This window comes from Myxocyprinus asiaticus, chromosome 30 (assembly GCF_019703515.2).
Source record: "Myxocyprinus asiaticus isolate MX2 ecotype Aquarium Trade chromosome 30, UBuf_Myxa_2, whole genome shotgun sequence".
NCBI lineage: Eukaryota > Metazoa > Chordata > Actinopteri > Cypriniformes > Catostomidae > Myxocyprinus > Myxocyprinus asiaticus.
In genome coordinates, this window is record NC_059373.1 from 42,539,436 (window position 1) to 42,555,696 (window position 16,261).

The window sequence follows — 16,261 nt, forward strand, 5'->3', positions numbered from 1 at the left end:
GTTGATTCTAATCAATGTTCTATTGATTTTAATAATTAATAAAAAAAATTACATAATTATTAATTATTGCTAATAACTAAACCCGCTCCTGAACGAAAACCCAACACTGTACTTATATTATATTATATTATATTATATTATATTATATTATATTATATTATATTTTTGTTGCATAGGAACAATTACAATGTTTAGGAGGTCATTTAATGATTTTACTTAGAAAAACTGTACATTTTAAATTTCATAAAATTTTGTGTCTTTAGTATTTTTATTAACAACACCCTTCAGCCATGACTATTTTCACAATATAACTTTACGCACATTATTTTTAAATGTTTTATTATAATTATATAGTATATAACAAATTATTATTATATTATTATTATTATTTTTGTCCACTCTATTTGGTGAATACTTCTGACGGGTCACGCTGTAGGAAAAAAAGACTATCCTGTACAGCAGGCGGCGCTGTTTCTAGTGTCCGCTCACTGATCCAATCCAGTGAAGAAATACATCACAATGGCGAATAGGGACACTTGAGTTGTTTGACTCTTCGTGTTCACTGAAATTCTCTGGGTGATTTCTGTCACGTAATTCATTCATAATCCCTAAAACAGGTGAGTTGATAACGCAGGAATGAATCAATGCTCCGTCTTATTGTGTTTCATCAGAACAACACTGCTCTAGACTAACAATGAACTCTTGCAATTAGCATCTGAACAGACATGAATCTGACTTGCATTATTATTATAATAAAGTAAATACAAAACTTACTGACACCAATGGTATTATCGCTATATGAAACGGTTGAAACAGAAATGAATTCAGTATGTGATCGCATGTAAAACTGAAATGTGTTGTACCAGTAAATTAAAGACATGGGCAGTGTCTTAAAACCTAGTGAGCTGCCTACCCAGTCAGCATTTTTTTTTAACATCATAGGCGCGTTGTAACTCAAGCCCAAATATGTAAATATACAGAGATTGTTCTATATGTGTACTCTTTTAATAGTAATGTGTAATGCGTGGTCTTGTATAAAGTGCTGTATGTCTGTACACTGTCTCTGATTCTGCACAGTATAAACTGTATTCCATGTATAGTGCACACAGTATTCATATTATATACTTCAGAAGTAGTACATGTATTATGGTAGTATACCAGCTCAGAGTTTTGGGTGATGTATGTGCATTCTAAACTCAAGCCCAAAAATACTGACCCACGGTGTGTGCATGTGTTGTTCATGCATTGAATTTCCACTAACAGTGCTGAAGTTTTCCATCTGGCGAGTATGAGTGCTGAGGCTGCAGACCGTGAGGCGGTGAGCGGCAGTCGGCCCTGCACCCCTCCACAGACTTCCTGGTTTGAGTTCCTGCTTGACCCATCATTACTGGAGCAGCACTTACAGAGCGCTCATCCAGGTATCATGACTCACAGTCACCGTCAGGGTCAGTAATTAACGGGTAGAAATGCCCTGAAAATTCAGAATTTGGGGGCAATATGCCCCTGCAAGTGCCTGTTTATTTATCTGATACAGTCCTTAATATCCTGTTCTAGTTACAAATACATACATCACGATCTTTACATGTTGGATTCCTAAAAGCCCAAGATCTATGTCTGTTTTCAGTGGACAAGTGAAAATTTCCAGCAAATATTATTTGTAGCATACCCTCTGTGCAGAGGCTACAAGTCTCAGTGGAGGATGAATTCCATGACTGTTCACTTATTGAAGATAAACTAGCAGTAAAAAAAATTCTGGGCAACTCCATGTGCTATACTACTTAAAGGGATAGTTCACCCAAAAATGTTCTCATCATTTACTCACCCTCATGCCATCCCACATGTGTATGACTTTCTTTCTTCTGCAGAACACAAATGAACATTTTTAGAAGAATATTTCAGCTCTGTAGGTCCATTCAGTGCAAGTGAATGATGACCAGAACTTTGAAGCTCCAAAAAACACATAAAAGTAATAGGGATGGGCATGAGTACTCAAATAAAAGTGAATGTTTGTCACTGACTGTAAACATCACTGCACTGGGTGCTGAAATGTTTGCGTGACGTAACACACACCTCCATCTCGACGAAATGGGAGCTGAAGATTTCCAAGTGAGATTTCCAAGAGTTTCCAAGTTAAAAGTCAGACATAATGTGTCATTCCATTGCACTTTCCCCAGTTGAAAGGTGGAAATTCAGACTCTCCGAGTTGAATGGAACGCTTCATGAATCATCACAGCAACAACAATGCGGAGCATCACGGCTTTCCCCACAGGAGCGAACACTTGGACATGCATACACACACACACACACACAAGGCGTGTGACAGTGGACTCAACACGCTAAGGCAATGCATATATAGCAGGCGAGTGTTTCAAACAGCTAGAAAGAGTGCAGCTAAATGGAACAGAATGCAGCGACTGAACTTAGCACACATTTAAAAACGCGAAGGTTATGGCGTCTCCTGTTTTACCTACCATGATTTGAAAATGGAGTGACTAAAAAAAACTGGTGCACACTTACTAAGATTACTACAGTAACCTGAAGGAAGAACAGACAGATGTTGTTATTGAGTTGGGCAGCGTACCTTCACATAATGACAAAATATGATGCATTATATTTTGATTAAGCAATCTTTTGTACATTTTGTAACAGGTAATTTTATAACAGCCTATAATAATGAATAGACGATACACTGGAACAATAAGATGCAATGCAGCAGCAAAAAAAAGACTTCTAAATTGATCTGTTTCTCATCCACACCTATCATATCGCTTCTGAAGACATTGATTAAACCACTGGAGTCATACGGATTACTTTTATGCTGCCTTTGTGCTTTTTGGAGCTTCACAGTTCTGGTCGACTTTCACTTGCGTTGTATGGACCTACAGAGCTGAAATATTCTTCTAAAAATCTTCATTTTTGTTCTGCTGAAGAAAGTCATAAACATCTGGGATGGCCTAAGGCGTGTAAATGATAAGAGAATTTTCATTTCTGGGTGACCTATCCATTTAATTTCCAAAAATATTTGGAAAAATGTGAATGAGAAAAGTCAACCCGGAAAGTGTTTCACTCACAATACAAATAATGCAGAGTGGAGATCAGGCAATTATGCAGTTATTTTAACTGAAATATTCCCAAATGAATTGGTATTGGATCGAATCGAAATTTGAAATATAATTGAATACTACAAATATTAGATTTAATTTTATTGGTGACAGCCTGCTGTATCTCATTATTCAGACTTAAAGAATTGTTTAAATTGATTAAATTGAAGTAGGACTATTTGACATTAAAAGATGACACAGAGGGCCCTACCTTTAGAGCGCTAGCCTATGCCTTAAGCACAGCGCTATGCAATATGTCATATGCACCAAGTCAGTGGGCATGGCCATTAAGTTTTGGTATTTTCGTGCAAGCGTGCGCTAAGTCAAGATGCAAATGGATTTGGCAAAATGCATACGCAAAGCACTAATGGGCTGGGTCAAGTGCAATATAATTCTGAGGTTCTTCTCCGGTTATTTCACCATCTGCGTCCTATTATATAGTCCATTTCCCTTAAATATATTATAGATTTTCATAATTATAAATATTAATTTATTATGCTTTTATGCTGTAACAATACCTGTTGTTACTATGGTTATTTTAGTGGATACTGTATTTACAATAGTAAATGACTGATCGGATCAGGTGAGTCCACATGAAGTTGCCCCAGTAATAAATGTAGTGTAAGTCACTGAAACGATTCCCACCAGCACTGCCTGTGCAACAGTAAAGACTCAATTTACATTTGTATTACTTTGGTTTCCTGAGATCAGCTTCATAATGAAACGAGATCTGATGGATTTCCCACAGATCCACCTCCTGTCCAGCTGATCATTCAGTTTCTTGAGCAAGCCTCGAAACCATCTGTGAATGAGCAGAACCAGGTCCAGCCGCCGGTGGATAACCGCAGGAACCGCACGCTCAAGCTGCTGGCACTCAAAGTGTCTGCTCACCTCAGATGGGACCTCAATGTTCTGGAGAAAGGGTGTGTGAAGATGCAGTGTTTATGTGCACATTTCTTAGATTGAATGTTGGATAAATCTTTCAAATAGTCATTGTTGTGGAGATAATGCAAGAACCAATAGAACTGTTGCTCAGAGTCAGCATCTGTGATTCGAACAACCTCTAAATCTAAGTATTCAACCTCCACGTTACTCGTCCAGCACAGTTTATGTTACGGACATGAATAATACCTCAAATCATGTGTTGTGGTGTGGACAGGTGTGCTATTGTCACACATAAGACCAGAGTGTTTGCTTGAAACAAACGATCAGAAGAACGCAACATCTTAATTGGATACAGGAGGCAGAAATAAAATGACAGATGAAAATGTTCATCGGTAAAGGCTTTTTTATTTTGTCAACAGTAACGAAGACAAGATGAAAGACACATCATGACAGTTATCACTGAAAAATACTGTTGACAAAAATATGGCCGGAAAAAAACAATATTGCAAGATATGAACAAAGCACTAACTCTGTTTTTAATTAATTTTTTTATCAAACACATCCTATTTATGTGACAAATCTGTTATATCCACAACATCTGCACAGATAATGATGCCAATGAACAGGTGAACTTGAACTAAGTGAAGTGCTAGTCAGAATGCAGAACTTGCATTGTACAAATGCGCTATACATAACTCGATAACTTTAACTGTTTAAACCTGAGGAATTCACAACAGAGTAACTGTTAAAAAGGATCTACTCATTATACAGTATGTTATTATTTCAGGAGCTCAGGTTTACAGGACAGTTTTCTCATGGTGTTTAATCTTACATATTAAACATATATTAATCTTGAATATTTTTGACATGTTTAAATAATTGAAACTAAATAATTTAGACATTTTCAGATTATTTGAATACTTGGTTAAATGTTGGTCTGGTACAGTTTGATACTGAACATGTTTTGTTTAGTTATTTTGTCCTTTTTTCTCATAATTGTCAACTTAAATACATGTTGTTTTTTTGATGACTAAAATTATATTTAAAATTGTAGTAAAATAAATGAATATGATGAAATACTGAGTAATTCTAAAGGACATTTTCATCAAAGGACAAAACTTCTGATTAAAATCGAGTGTGAAGTAAACACTGACAGAGGGTGAAGCTGCGGTTCATCTGTATGTTGTGATTGTCTTTGCAGTCTGACGATCCCTGTGTTGAATATGCTGCTGAATGAGCTGCTGTGTGTGAGTCGAGTTCCTCCCGGTGTGAAACATGTGGATCTGGATCTGTCCAGCTTACCGCCCACCACCGCAATGGCTGTACTCGTATACAACCGCTGGTCAGTGTGACAAATCAAGTTCACATCTCTGATTTTACTGGGTTAGCTTTAACTTTCAATAATATAATGCTAAATCAGCATTCAAATATGAATGTATTGTATAGGTGTTTGTTCAACAATTTCATGTTCCAGGAGTTTTTTTATTTTATTTTACATTTTTGTTATATGAAGGACATTTTCACCAGGCCTTCATCAATTATATTAGTTTTTTTTTTTTTTTTTTTCAAATGCCTTTTATGTCTTGATTTGACTCTTTTAGTCTTGTCTCAGACTCAGACATTTAGTATTAAACTATGAAAATCCATTATAAACATACAAATTATTACGTTTAAAACTATGATCATTTAAACAGAGGGAAATAAACACAAACCATTTCAATATTTATTCTGCGGATATGATTTCTATCATTTTTTTATTTTATTTATTTTTTATTACGACTGTCTCACAGTTGTGATGTCATTTCAATCACACCAAAAATGTTGCCCCTAATAAAGTTTCATCAAAAGTTAGTGTACTTGTTAATCAAGTGGACAAAAGTGTTAGTGAAGAGCATGCTTGAGATGAAATAAGAGACTAGTGATGTTTGAAGAAAACAAAGAAAAATCCACGGAAATATCAAAATTGCGAAATTATGCAAAAGTGAAAATATTGAAGTAACAAAAGTTCAGGAAACATAAAATGTTAGCTGTGAAATTATCCTCAGCAAGACTTAGTCTTCATTTTAAAAACATTTTTTATCAAATATTGAAATGAAAGACCTTATATAATGTTCATTGTGTATATTACTGTATTATATATTGTGTATATTACCTTTTAAAACTACCTTGATCTTGCCATGAAAATAGCCAGTGATGCTGACATGGCAATAAAAATAAATAAATATTAAAAATGTCATTTCCATCAGCATCATTTCAGCACAGAATTCTGTTAAACACAAAACAGACTTTGAGATGAGCTGGAAATGAGAAAAAATGACAAAAATGACATAAGTCACCTGTGATGTATGTACATACACTGCTGGACATTGTTTTTAGACAAATAATAATAATAAAAAATTTAATTGTGAAAAACGTTTTAATAATAATAATTAATAATTTTCTTTATTTATCACACATTATACATTTGCACATATACGGTGAAATTCTTCTTTTTCACATATCCCAGCTAGGCTGTGGTCAGAGTGCAGGGTCAGCCATGATACGGCGCCCCTGGAGCAGATAGGGTCAAGGGCCTTGCTCAAGGGCCCAACAGTGGCATCTTGGCGGTGCTGGGGCTTGAACCCCCGACCTTCTGATCAGTAACCCAGAGCCTTAACCGCTGAGCTACCACTGCCCCTTAACAAGACTTAATTTTCTTTAAAAATCCACAGTACTAAAAGTGCCCAAAATTTAAGAAACCCCCATATATATTAAAAAATATCAAATTTCTTGAAATCTCTGAAAACTGAATGTACATTAATGTCATGTTTAGTAAGAAAAACTGTACAGTCAGCTGGTGATTATCATAAATTATACCATGGGTCTTTCGCCCCTCTCTCTCTCTGTCTGTCTCTCTCACTCTCTCTCGTCTCACCCAGTTAAACATACTGACACGCGCGCACACACACATACTCGAGTTGCGACCAGAAAACAGAGCCGTGATGTAAACGCACCCCGTGACTTGATCAATACAACAGTTTGTATATTATCCAAAATAACTTTTAATATCTGTGGAAAGCACATTTGCGTTCACACACACACACACACACACACACACGGACACACAAACGTGAGCAACAAACAGCCAGTGAGGTTGTACACAGTTGTTTAACAATGGAAAAGCGACATGACCACGCTGCTGCTGAGAAGTATACTTAACCTTTTATCTTGGCAACTTGAAGCGATGTAACCGCTGAAGAAAGCCACATACACAAGTTATTTCCACACGTAATCTTACTGATTTTCTCGCTCTCTCACACACGCACTACCTTGTTACTCCAATGCTGAAAGGCAGCGCATCCTCCGTTGCTAGTTCAAAAGTGACATTTTCGAACTAGCAAAGAAGGCTTGAGCTGTATCAAAGACAGACGCTGAATCCATGGCGGAAGAAAGTAGTTCCACTCATCTTGAGATTAAACCCTGAACGATGTCGTAAGATGTTGTAACTCTGGTATAAGTGGAATAACTGACTCCTGTTGAATTATTGAATATAAGCGGAGTGGCTGCTACACCTTGGGTGTGCATTCATTTTCAATAATTACATGGTTCATCGTCAATTATTCCTTACATAAACCGAAGGAGAGGTGTCTTGTAAAGGGGTTTATTTGTCAATAATGACCAGAGAACATGCAGTAAGTTTGATCAATTGAACATGTTTGTTAATGTTATTAAATTATTGCTGTTACCATTTTCTCTTATTTACAGTTTAGGCTCTTAACTGTAATCTGTTTGTGTTGTACTAGTTTTGTGTATTTAAATTCGCAGAACAGTATGTTCAGTGGTAATGCTTGGGTAACAGAACAGTTCAAATTTCTTGTAATTAACAATTTAATGTGTTTGTTTGTATAATTGAACCGTTTCAACAGGGCCATCCGTACCATTGTGCTGAGCAGCTTCCCTGAGAAACAGATTAAACCTGGACCACACCAGATCAATATGTGAGGAACATGTCATGACGTCAAAAGACGTGTTTGAATGCTGAATAAAAGTGTGTTGTGTGTGCTGATAGTGTTGTCTGTGTGTGCTGCAGGATTAATGTGGTCCAGCAGGAGAAGGACCTCACAGAGAACATCCTGAGCGTGGTACGACCAGCATATCACTGCCTTCCCTGTGTTTTAATGGGCAGTTGTTTGATTGCTGTCGATCTGGACAGTGTGAGGGTTTGTTCACACAGGACGGGAATAGAATGCAGTTGAACTGTTTTTAACATGCTGTGTGACTCTCATAAAACTAAAAGACTGGGACATGCACCACAATAGCCTGAGACGTGTACACAGACAATAATCACAGAAATGATCAACAACAATTAAATTAGAATGAATGTGTGAACAGCCCCTCACTCTGTTTCTAGAGGTACTACGTTTTTTTAACTAATAGACCAAATCACATTGTTCATGTGTGTTTTTCTTTTGCCTAAAAGAGTTTACTCAAAAATGATAATTCTGTCATCCTTTACTCACCCTAATGTTGTTCCAAACCCATATGACTGACTTCTGTGAAACACAAATGGAGAGGCTTCACAAAGTTTTTGAAGAATCTTCACACAGCACTTAACCGTATATCAAGAGTTCATTGAGACTGGCAGATCTCGAGCTCCAAAATGGAAGGAAAACCACTATAAAACTTTCATAAAAGAAGTCTACACATTGTGTGTGCTATATTCCAAGTCTTCAGAAGCCATACAGTAGCTTTGTCAGAGTTAAAAAAATGAAATTTAAGTGTTGTTCCACAGAATAAACTGCAGCAAATGTCTTTGGAACATAAGCGTGTGTAAATAATAACATATCACTGAACTATCTCTGTAATTAAGGTAAAAGGATTGACGTGTTTCAATATTTTTTTTACTTGCATCAATATCTGAAATTTCCATTTGCATACTGAAGATTGGTCAGTTGTCCTTACTGTTATTATGCTAGTGTGTGATTATCATTGTGTTGTTCAGCTGAGAGAACAGGCTGCAGACTCCATCATGGTGTTAGAAGGAGCTCTGAACATTAAGAAAGACTTCTACATCCACACAATGAGAACCCTGGACCTGCTGGCAGCTGATCCCAGTACAGCCAACGGAGAGACAGAGTCATCGACCGCCGGTTTGCGAGTCAGCGCTGATGACCTGCACTGTCAGGTGTGTCAGATCTACAGAGAAAACAACTAGCACACAATAACCAGTTAACTCCGCTTTAATGTTCATCGTGTGAAAAGGTTGCTACATCACTAATAAAACATCTATGCATTCGTCTTATCGTCAGGTGCATTATGATTTAGGAGGAATTTACTTTCAGCAAGGCTGTTCAGATCCTTCTGCGTACGAGAAAGCCAGAGAACACTTCACAATCACACGAGAACTGCTCGCTAAGGTGAGACAGATATCCAGTTAAAGGTATACTTCACCCAAAAATTAACATTTTTCATCATTTACTCAACCTCATGTCATTCCAAACATTCCATATGACTTTTTTTCTCCTGTGAAACACAAAAACATTCATTTTAAATCATCTTCACGCTGCTCTTTTCTGTACAATGACAGTTCATAGTTTCCTCGACTGTCAGGCTCCTAAAAGGATTAGTTCACTAATGTTTAATGAAAGTGTGTAAAGGAGTGTGAATTGTTTTTGCATCAAAACATGCAATAAGTAATCCAAAAGTAATTATATTATATTATCTAAAATATTACATTACTGATTACAAGTGTAGCTGTAGAAGTAACCTACCCAACACTGGCCACATGAATGTATTAATGGTAACAGAGTTTTGTTATGTTTTCCAGTTGGATTCTTCATCTCTTTGTCATCTGGATGAGCAGCGTTTGTCTGGTTACTGGAGCGCCTGTAGAACTCTGACCGGAACATCAGACCCCAGCGAGACCCAGATCACCCCGTACGGCCAGATCAGCTGCTTCATCAGGAACCGCAACTTCGGGGTCAGTGAGATTTCTGAATGCATTACAGGAGCATCAAATGTCTAGAGATGAAAACCCCTCTTGCTGAATCTTGAGGATCAACTGTTGTTGGTTTATGAAGCTACACTGTACTGTACTTCTACTACAACAGGTCATTGATGGCAGTGTAAACCAGCAGAGAGATAAGTATCATAGTGGTCAAAGAACATCCTTCTGGAATGACAAGAGAATATTTAACTCTCCTTGAAAGTTCGGAGCCCCTAAGGAGTAGTAATAATACGTTTTATTTAAATAGTGCTTTCTAAAACCAAAGATCGCTTTACAGAATCAGTCACAACAAGAAATTCATCACAATCAATCTCAACAATACAACTAAACACAACAAGAGAGGAAAAAATAAACCTCATGGACTAGATGCAGAGGAGTAACACAGAGAAAAAAAGAGATGTGTTTTCAGGAGTTTATTGAGGAAGAGGCTTCACAGAGATTCTGAGGAAGAGAGTTCCATAGTCTTGGGGCAGCAACACTAAGAGACCTGGCACACGTAGAGACTAATCTACATTTAGGAACTGCAAATGAGCCAGTATCAGTTGACCTTAAGGAGTGGCCAGAGGAGTAACTCGAATAAGTAACGAGGGGCATGGTGATGAAGAGCTTTGTATGTGAGGATGAGGATCTTGAACTGTATGCGAAAAGAAACAAGGAGCCAGTTAAGGTCCTGAAGAATTGGAGTGATATGTGAGGTTTTTTTTTTGTAAAACTGAGAAGATGGGCAGCAGAGTTTTGCACATATTGAAGTCATTTGATAGTTTTTGCAGAAAGACCAACGAAAAGTGAATTACAGAAATCTAGGCATGATGTCACAAAGCCATACAGTATAGTAGAGTTTCATCCTGGAGGCTGAGAGAGGAGTGAATACACAAAATGTTACGAAGGTGACTAAGATTGACACTAAGATTTTGAATGGTCAGGGAAGGCTTGAGGGGCTTGTTTACCCAAAAATGAAAATTCTCTCATCATTTACTCACCCTTATGCCATCCCAGATGTGTGTGACTTTCTTTCTTCTGCAAAACACAAATGAAGATTTTTAGAAGAATATCTCAGCTCTGTAGGTCCATACAATACAAGTGAATGGGTGCCAAAATTTTTAAGCTCCAAAATCCACATAAGGGCATCATAAAAGTACTCCAGATGGCTCCAGTGGTTAAATCCATATCTTCAGAAGTGATATGATATGTATGGGTGAGAAAGAGATAAAAATTAAGTAATTTTTCCTTCTGTTTTTGGTGATTAACATTATTCGTGCATATCACCCCCAATGGACTGAGAGGAGAATTTATAGTAAAAAAAGGACTTAAATATTGATCTGTTTCTCACCCACACCTTTCATATCACTTCTGAAGATATGGATTAAAACACTGGAGTCATATTGATTACTTTTATGCTCCCTTAATGTGGATTTTGGAGCTTCAAAATTTTGGCACCAATTCACTTGCATTTTATGGACCTACAGAGCTGAAATATTCTTCTAAAAATCTTCATTTGTGTTCTGCAGAAGAAAGAAAGTCACACACATCTGTGATGGCATGAGGGTGAGTAAATGATGAGAACATTTTCATTTTTGGGTGAACTATCCCTTTAATTAGGTCTCCATTCTAGTCTAGTGTAATGGCAGATTTTTTAGAGATGACTGGAGCACAGCGCCATTTCGTCAGAATCTTTCTCTTCGTAGTCGCAAATGCAACTCTTGTGCTCTGGACACCTGAATATTTGCTTTGTCTTTGATATTGCACACCTTACCAGTGAGTGGAATATTCTGAAATGCTGTTCATATTGTGATTGTTGTTGTGTTTATTACAAGTAAAGCACATAAATGACCTTTTGCTTTACAACGTCTTTTTTCAAGATGGCGTTTCACAAATGTACCGCGTAAGCATTATATTTTTCTGTCTGACAGGCACTAGCACTGCATTATATACCTGAGCCAAACCCTCACTGATGCGGCACTTGTGAGACTTGATTACATACGTTATGAACGCATGAAAATCAAGATGCTTCGCTTGCGGCTCGCCTACTTACTGAAGGACGATGCCGCCCCCCTCCCTCTCACCATACTCCTTATGAGGGAGGGAGGCCTGCGTGGGTGGGATATTGAGCACTGAGAGTTTGAGAAATAATTGTTGCCCGCTCAAGCATCGCGTGCCTCCACGCCTCTACAGGCGTCTTTGCCCATTGAATTCGTCAATGACGAATTCGGCCCACAATCTGCGCGCATGGTGTGATCACGTTTGGGCGGTGGTGCCATATCGCTCGCAGCGTCTGAAGGTGAGGTCTGGTCTCACTCGGCCGATGAGTCTGTTGGTGTTCCCCCCCAACGGGAGAAAGTCTGCACCAAAATCTCTGACACTGAGTTGGCTCAGGTGCTTTGTCTGGCAGTTGAAACTGCAGCTCGAATGGCCTGCTCCGAGTGGGCCTGTGGGCCCCAGCGCTCTCGTTTTGACTAACGGTTTTTGCCGAGTCAGCGCAACTCTAGGTACTGTTTTTTTTCCGAGCTGCATGACTAATTTTTTAAAACGTGGCATTCGCCCTACTCTGCGTGAACTCACGTTTTTGGTGCAGCGGCGTTCATGACTCTGGACTGTGCCACGCAAAGGGGCTATACTGAAACCCCTCATCATTTGGATGGAAATCTCGGCCAGTGCACCCATCCAAGCCATGTGGAGATCTTTGCTCATAGGCAAGGCCGACCTTAAGGCTGACCTGCTTAAAGACATAAATGAGAACAGACCTGACCCCGAGTCATCTAAGGAGCTGCATTACGCTACCGAGGCTACTAAAGTCTCCGCCCAAGCCATCGGCCAGTCAGTGGGTAGCCTGATGTCCATAGAGTGTCATCTCTGGCTCAACTTATCAAAGATTCGTGATAGGGAAGCTTGATGCTCCAGTGTTACAGCAGGGCCTCTTCGGTGACGCCGTGCCTGTCTTCACCGATTGGTTTCAAATGGCTAAAAAGCAGTTGCAAGCATACAAACACCTTTTGTCACGGCAATGTGCTTTTCTGTTGCAGGCAGCTCACTCATGCTCTTCCTCGGGGCCAAGCTCAGTGCCCCTGTTGCGTTAGATCTCCAGAAAGTGGAGACTGAGCCTGCGGTTAGGCCTCAACGTCCTTGACCAATTGTTCGCTCCCACCCTTGTCCCAGCGGGAAACCCTCCTCTGGGAACGACAAGTGTTCCTGATGGTTTGAGTACCAAGAAGTGGTGACTAGAGCCCACGAATCTGCCTGCTCTGAAGAAGGTCCAGATCTTGAGACATCTTGTCTGATGTCCGTCCTTCATGTCGAGCGACTTAAAAGATGCATACTTTCATGTGCAATTTATATGCTCACGATAATGCGCATCAGTGGCAGAGCATCAATCTGCTTCTGGCACTAGAATGGCATGAATTTAAAGGGCTTCAGAGATAGTCACTCCTGAGGGGCGTTCCCATTGCATCAGCTACTGATATAGCATCTTGTTCCCTCCTTTCAACGAATCAAGGTTACAGTTGTAACCGAGATGTTTGTACCAAAAAAACATGCCCTTAAAACCATGGTTTTAAAAAACACATGTACCACACTTTAACCATGGTGTTACTATAGTTAAACTAACCTTGTTTGTTTTGGCAGAATGATTATGATTTGTATGACCATAGTTTTAGATTTCCTGTAGTATTACTACCATGAATATCATGGTTTAAAAAATGGTTACCGTAGACTAGTTTTATTTTGTGGTTATGATTTTACACAAATACAATAGTTCAGCTATTAAACCATGTTTAACTTTTGCAAGGCTTGGATAAAGGTATTGCGAGGGACTGCAAAACTTTTCTGAACAAACGTAAAACTAATTGCGAGGAAACTCAAAACATTAAAAAAAAAAAAAAAAAGATCCCTCTCTATCCTCTAAAGGGCTGCGTATGAAATTGAACTTGAAAATTTGGTGTTGTCTTATGTGTTTTTTGTTTTTTATTGTGCAGGCTTTGATAGAGTCTTTCATCAGAGATAACATCACACTCGGTCTACCCAACAGCTTCAGACATTCAGTTCAACTGGAGCTGCTGCACAAACTACAACAAGGGTGAGAAATACTGATGCTTTACATACCTAATGGACAAACATTACAAGAATAAATTCTCTGTTCATTTCAAGTTAAGCCCTATCAACAGCATCTGTGACATACTGTCAATTACTACAGAAATTTCAGCTTCTCCCTTTAAACAAGGCAAATTAAGGAATGAACTTCCAATGGAAGTAGAGCAGGCAAAATGACAGCTCTGTGAATCATATGGTTTCGAAAGTATAAAGTGTGAAAGAATCACTTACCAACCTTGTCTGTGAAAAGTTATACATATCATGACCAGCTTAAAAAGTAAACCCGGTTTCTTTTGCTTGATTTTCATTTTAGGATATATGCATTTACATTTAGTCATGTAGCAGACACTAGTATCCAAGCAATATGCAAGGAGACCAGGAGGGTACATGTAAGAGATGTGATGTAACTATCAGTAAAGCATTCTGCGCACAGCAGTTACAACTACTTATATATAACCAGAAGTTCATCCACCTAGAAAAGTCCCACTGCTAAAATAATGATTTATTAAAACATTACAGTGCAAATAACATTTCACATTAGTACAGAATTAATATTTATACCCACCTGTGCACTTGCCCCTTAGACTTCCACTGTAAGTGCATTACTGTAAATGCCATTCTTGTTTGTTCTTTCAAGTCAATATTTTCTGTGTGGCAATTGACAGCATGTCACAGATGCTCTTTGTGGACCTTGTGAATGTTCTTTGAAGCCACATGTGTGTGAATGTGTTTGTATGACAGGGACAGGGCTCTGGAGGAGGTGTGCCATAAACTGTGTGTGTGTAACGCAGTGAGAGATGCATTGGAGGGTGAAGTGATTAGTGTGTGTTTCCATCAGCTGCTCCTCAAACCCAACAAAAACACCATCAGCTTCCTGCTGGAGGTACAAGCCTTGCACCATTACTGGATAATAAAGCAATGAGCTATGAGAGCCCGGACATTACAGGGTAATATGTAATTACTGTGGTAAAATCACTGCAATGCATGGACCCTAATGGCTTATTGCTTTTATAATACAGTGGCAACAGCACTACGATACAATACACTGATGTTCAAAAAGTAGTTCTTCTACCATATAATGTAGTTAACTTACCGAACTCCATGCTGTTTACAGTTTCCAAGCAACATTCAGCATTCTTTAAAATACATTCAAACTGTCTGTTAAAGAAAGCATTGCGACTTCTAACCTTACCTCACTGAAAAATTTCTAATTGAAAGCTTAGGATAACTGAAGTCTTCTTCAGAACCCCATGTGGAGACACAAAAGGGTAAAATTCCTTGCATTAAGACAAAAAGCAGAGACTGACTCATTTCAAGTGACACAGTAACAGCACTGAATCATGCTAAATACAGTTTCATGACCAGAAAGAAATATTTATTGAAGGTACATTTTTTATATAATTTATAAATATTTTATAATATTTAAAGAGATTGAGAATTTAAACAAGCAACGTGGATGAGAAGCATGGCTGAAGGAGAAAAGCCTCTAAACCCTTTATCCACTGTCTGAAGTTTGGAAAATACTTGAAGACATAGTGACCATTTATTTTCAAATGTTTATTTAATTGTAAGTTTTGTGTATTTATTTAAATGTTCATTTAGTTTAATAAATGTTCAAGGTTCTTTTCAAAGTTTCTTTCTTATGATCTTTTAAAAGGCCATGTTGGTGTTAAAAGTAAAAGCATCTACCATTAACCCTCCTATTGCGTTCAGAATCTGCATACACCTTTTGTGTTCTTGGGTCGGTTTTGTCCTGGTGGAATTCAAGCTTATAAATCATTCATAACCCGATGGGTTTCATCTAAAACTATATTGTACGTCATTAATAGGTTCTTAACTGTTCATACATGTAAAAAGATTGATATTTTTGACAAATAAGTTATTTATTAAAATGCCTTTTTTTTTATTTATTTTTTTATAATAAAATGTAGAAATTGTTTGACATTTCAAAATATACATTAACTACAGCAGAACCAGTGTGATGTGACTGTGTTTGTGTGCATGTTTGTAAACAAGATGCAGTCCCAGTGAGAGACAAAAAAAGTGTGTGAGAGTATGAGAAAGATTCTAAATGGAAGTGAAGTGTTTATAAGTAAAAAGTGAATTCATAGATGTACTAAAAAATTGATATAGTGTCATGTCTATAGCCACAATTGATGCCAGGGTCAAAATTGACCTGCGAACGCAAAAGATGTAACGATGTTTT

At 38.0% G+C, this 16,261-nt stretch overlaps 1 protein-coding gene across 2 annotated transcripts in view; it reads left to right on the top strand.

Moving 5' to 3' along the window:
* The first annotated feature begins 490 nt into the window (after positions 1 to 490).
* ints8 (integrator complex subunit 8) overlaps positions 491 to 16,261 on the top strand; it is a 37,685-nt gene continuing 21,914 nt past the window's right edge. Inside the window, exons 1-11 of one of the 2 annotated variants that reach the window (XM_051663158.1) lie at positions 491 to 617; positions 1,264 to 1,445; positions 3,850 to 4,024; positions 5,188 to 5,328; positions 7,892 to 7,963; positions 8,056 to 8,107; positions 8,968 to 9,150; positions 9,275 to 9,382; positions 9,793 to 9,945; positions 13,941 to 14,041; positions 14,797 to 14,938. In XM_051663158.1, coding sequence (XP_051519118.1) covers positions 1,289 to 1,445; positions 3,850 to 4,024; positions 5,188 to 5,328; positions 7,892 to 7,963; positions 8,056 to 8,107; positions 8,968 to 9,150; positions 9,275 to 9,382; positions 9,793 to 9,945; positions 13,941 to 14,041; positions 14,797 to 14,938 — 1,284 coding nt within the window. In that variant the 5' untranslated portion in view covers positions 491 to 617; positions 1,264 to 1,288. The remainder of the gene's footprint in view (positions 618 to 1,263; positions 1,446 to 3,849; positions 4,025 to 5,187; positions 5,329 to 7,891; positions 7,964 to 8,055; positions 8,108 to 8,967; positions 9,151 to 9,274; positions 9,383 to 9,792; positions 9,946 to 13,940; positions 14,042 to 14,796; positions 14,939 to 16,261) is intronic. The other variant, XM_051663159.1, reaches the window with a different exon arrangement.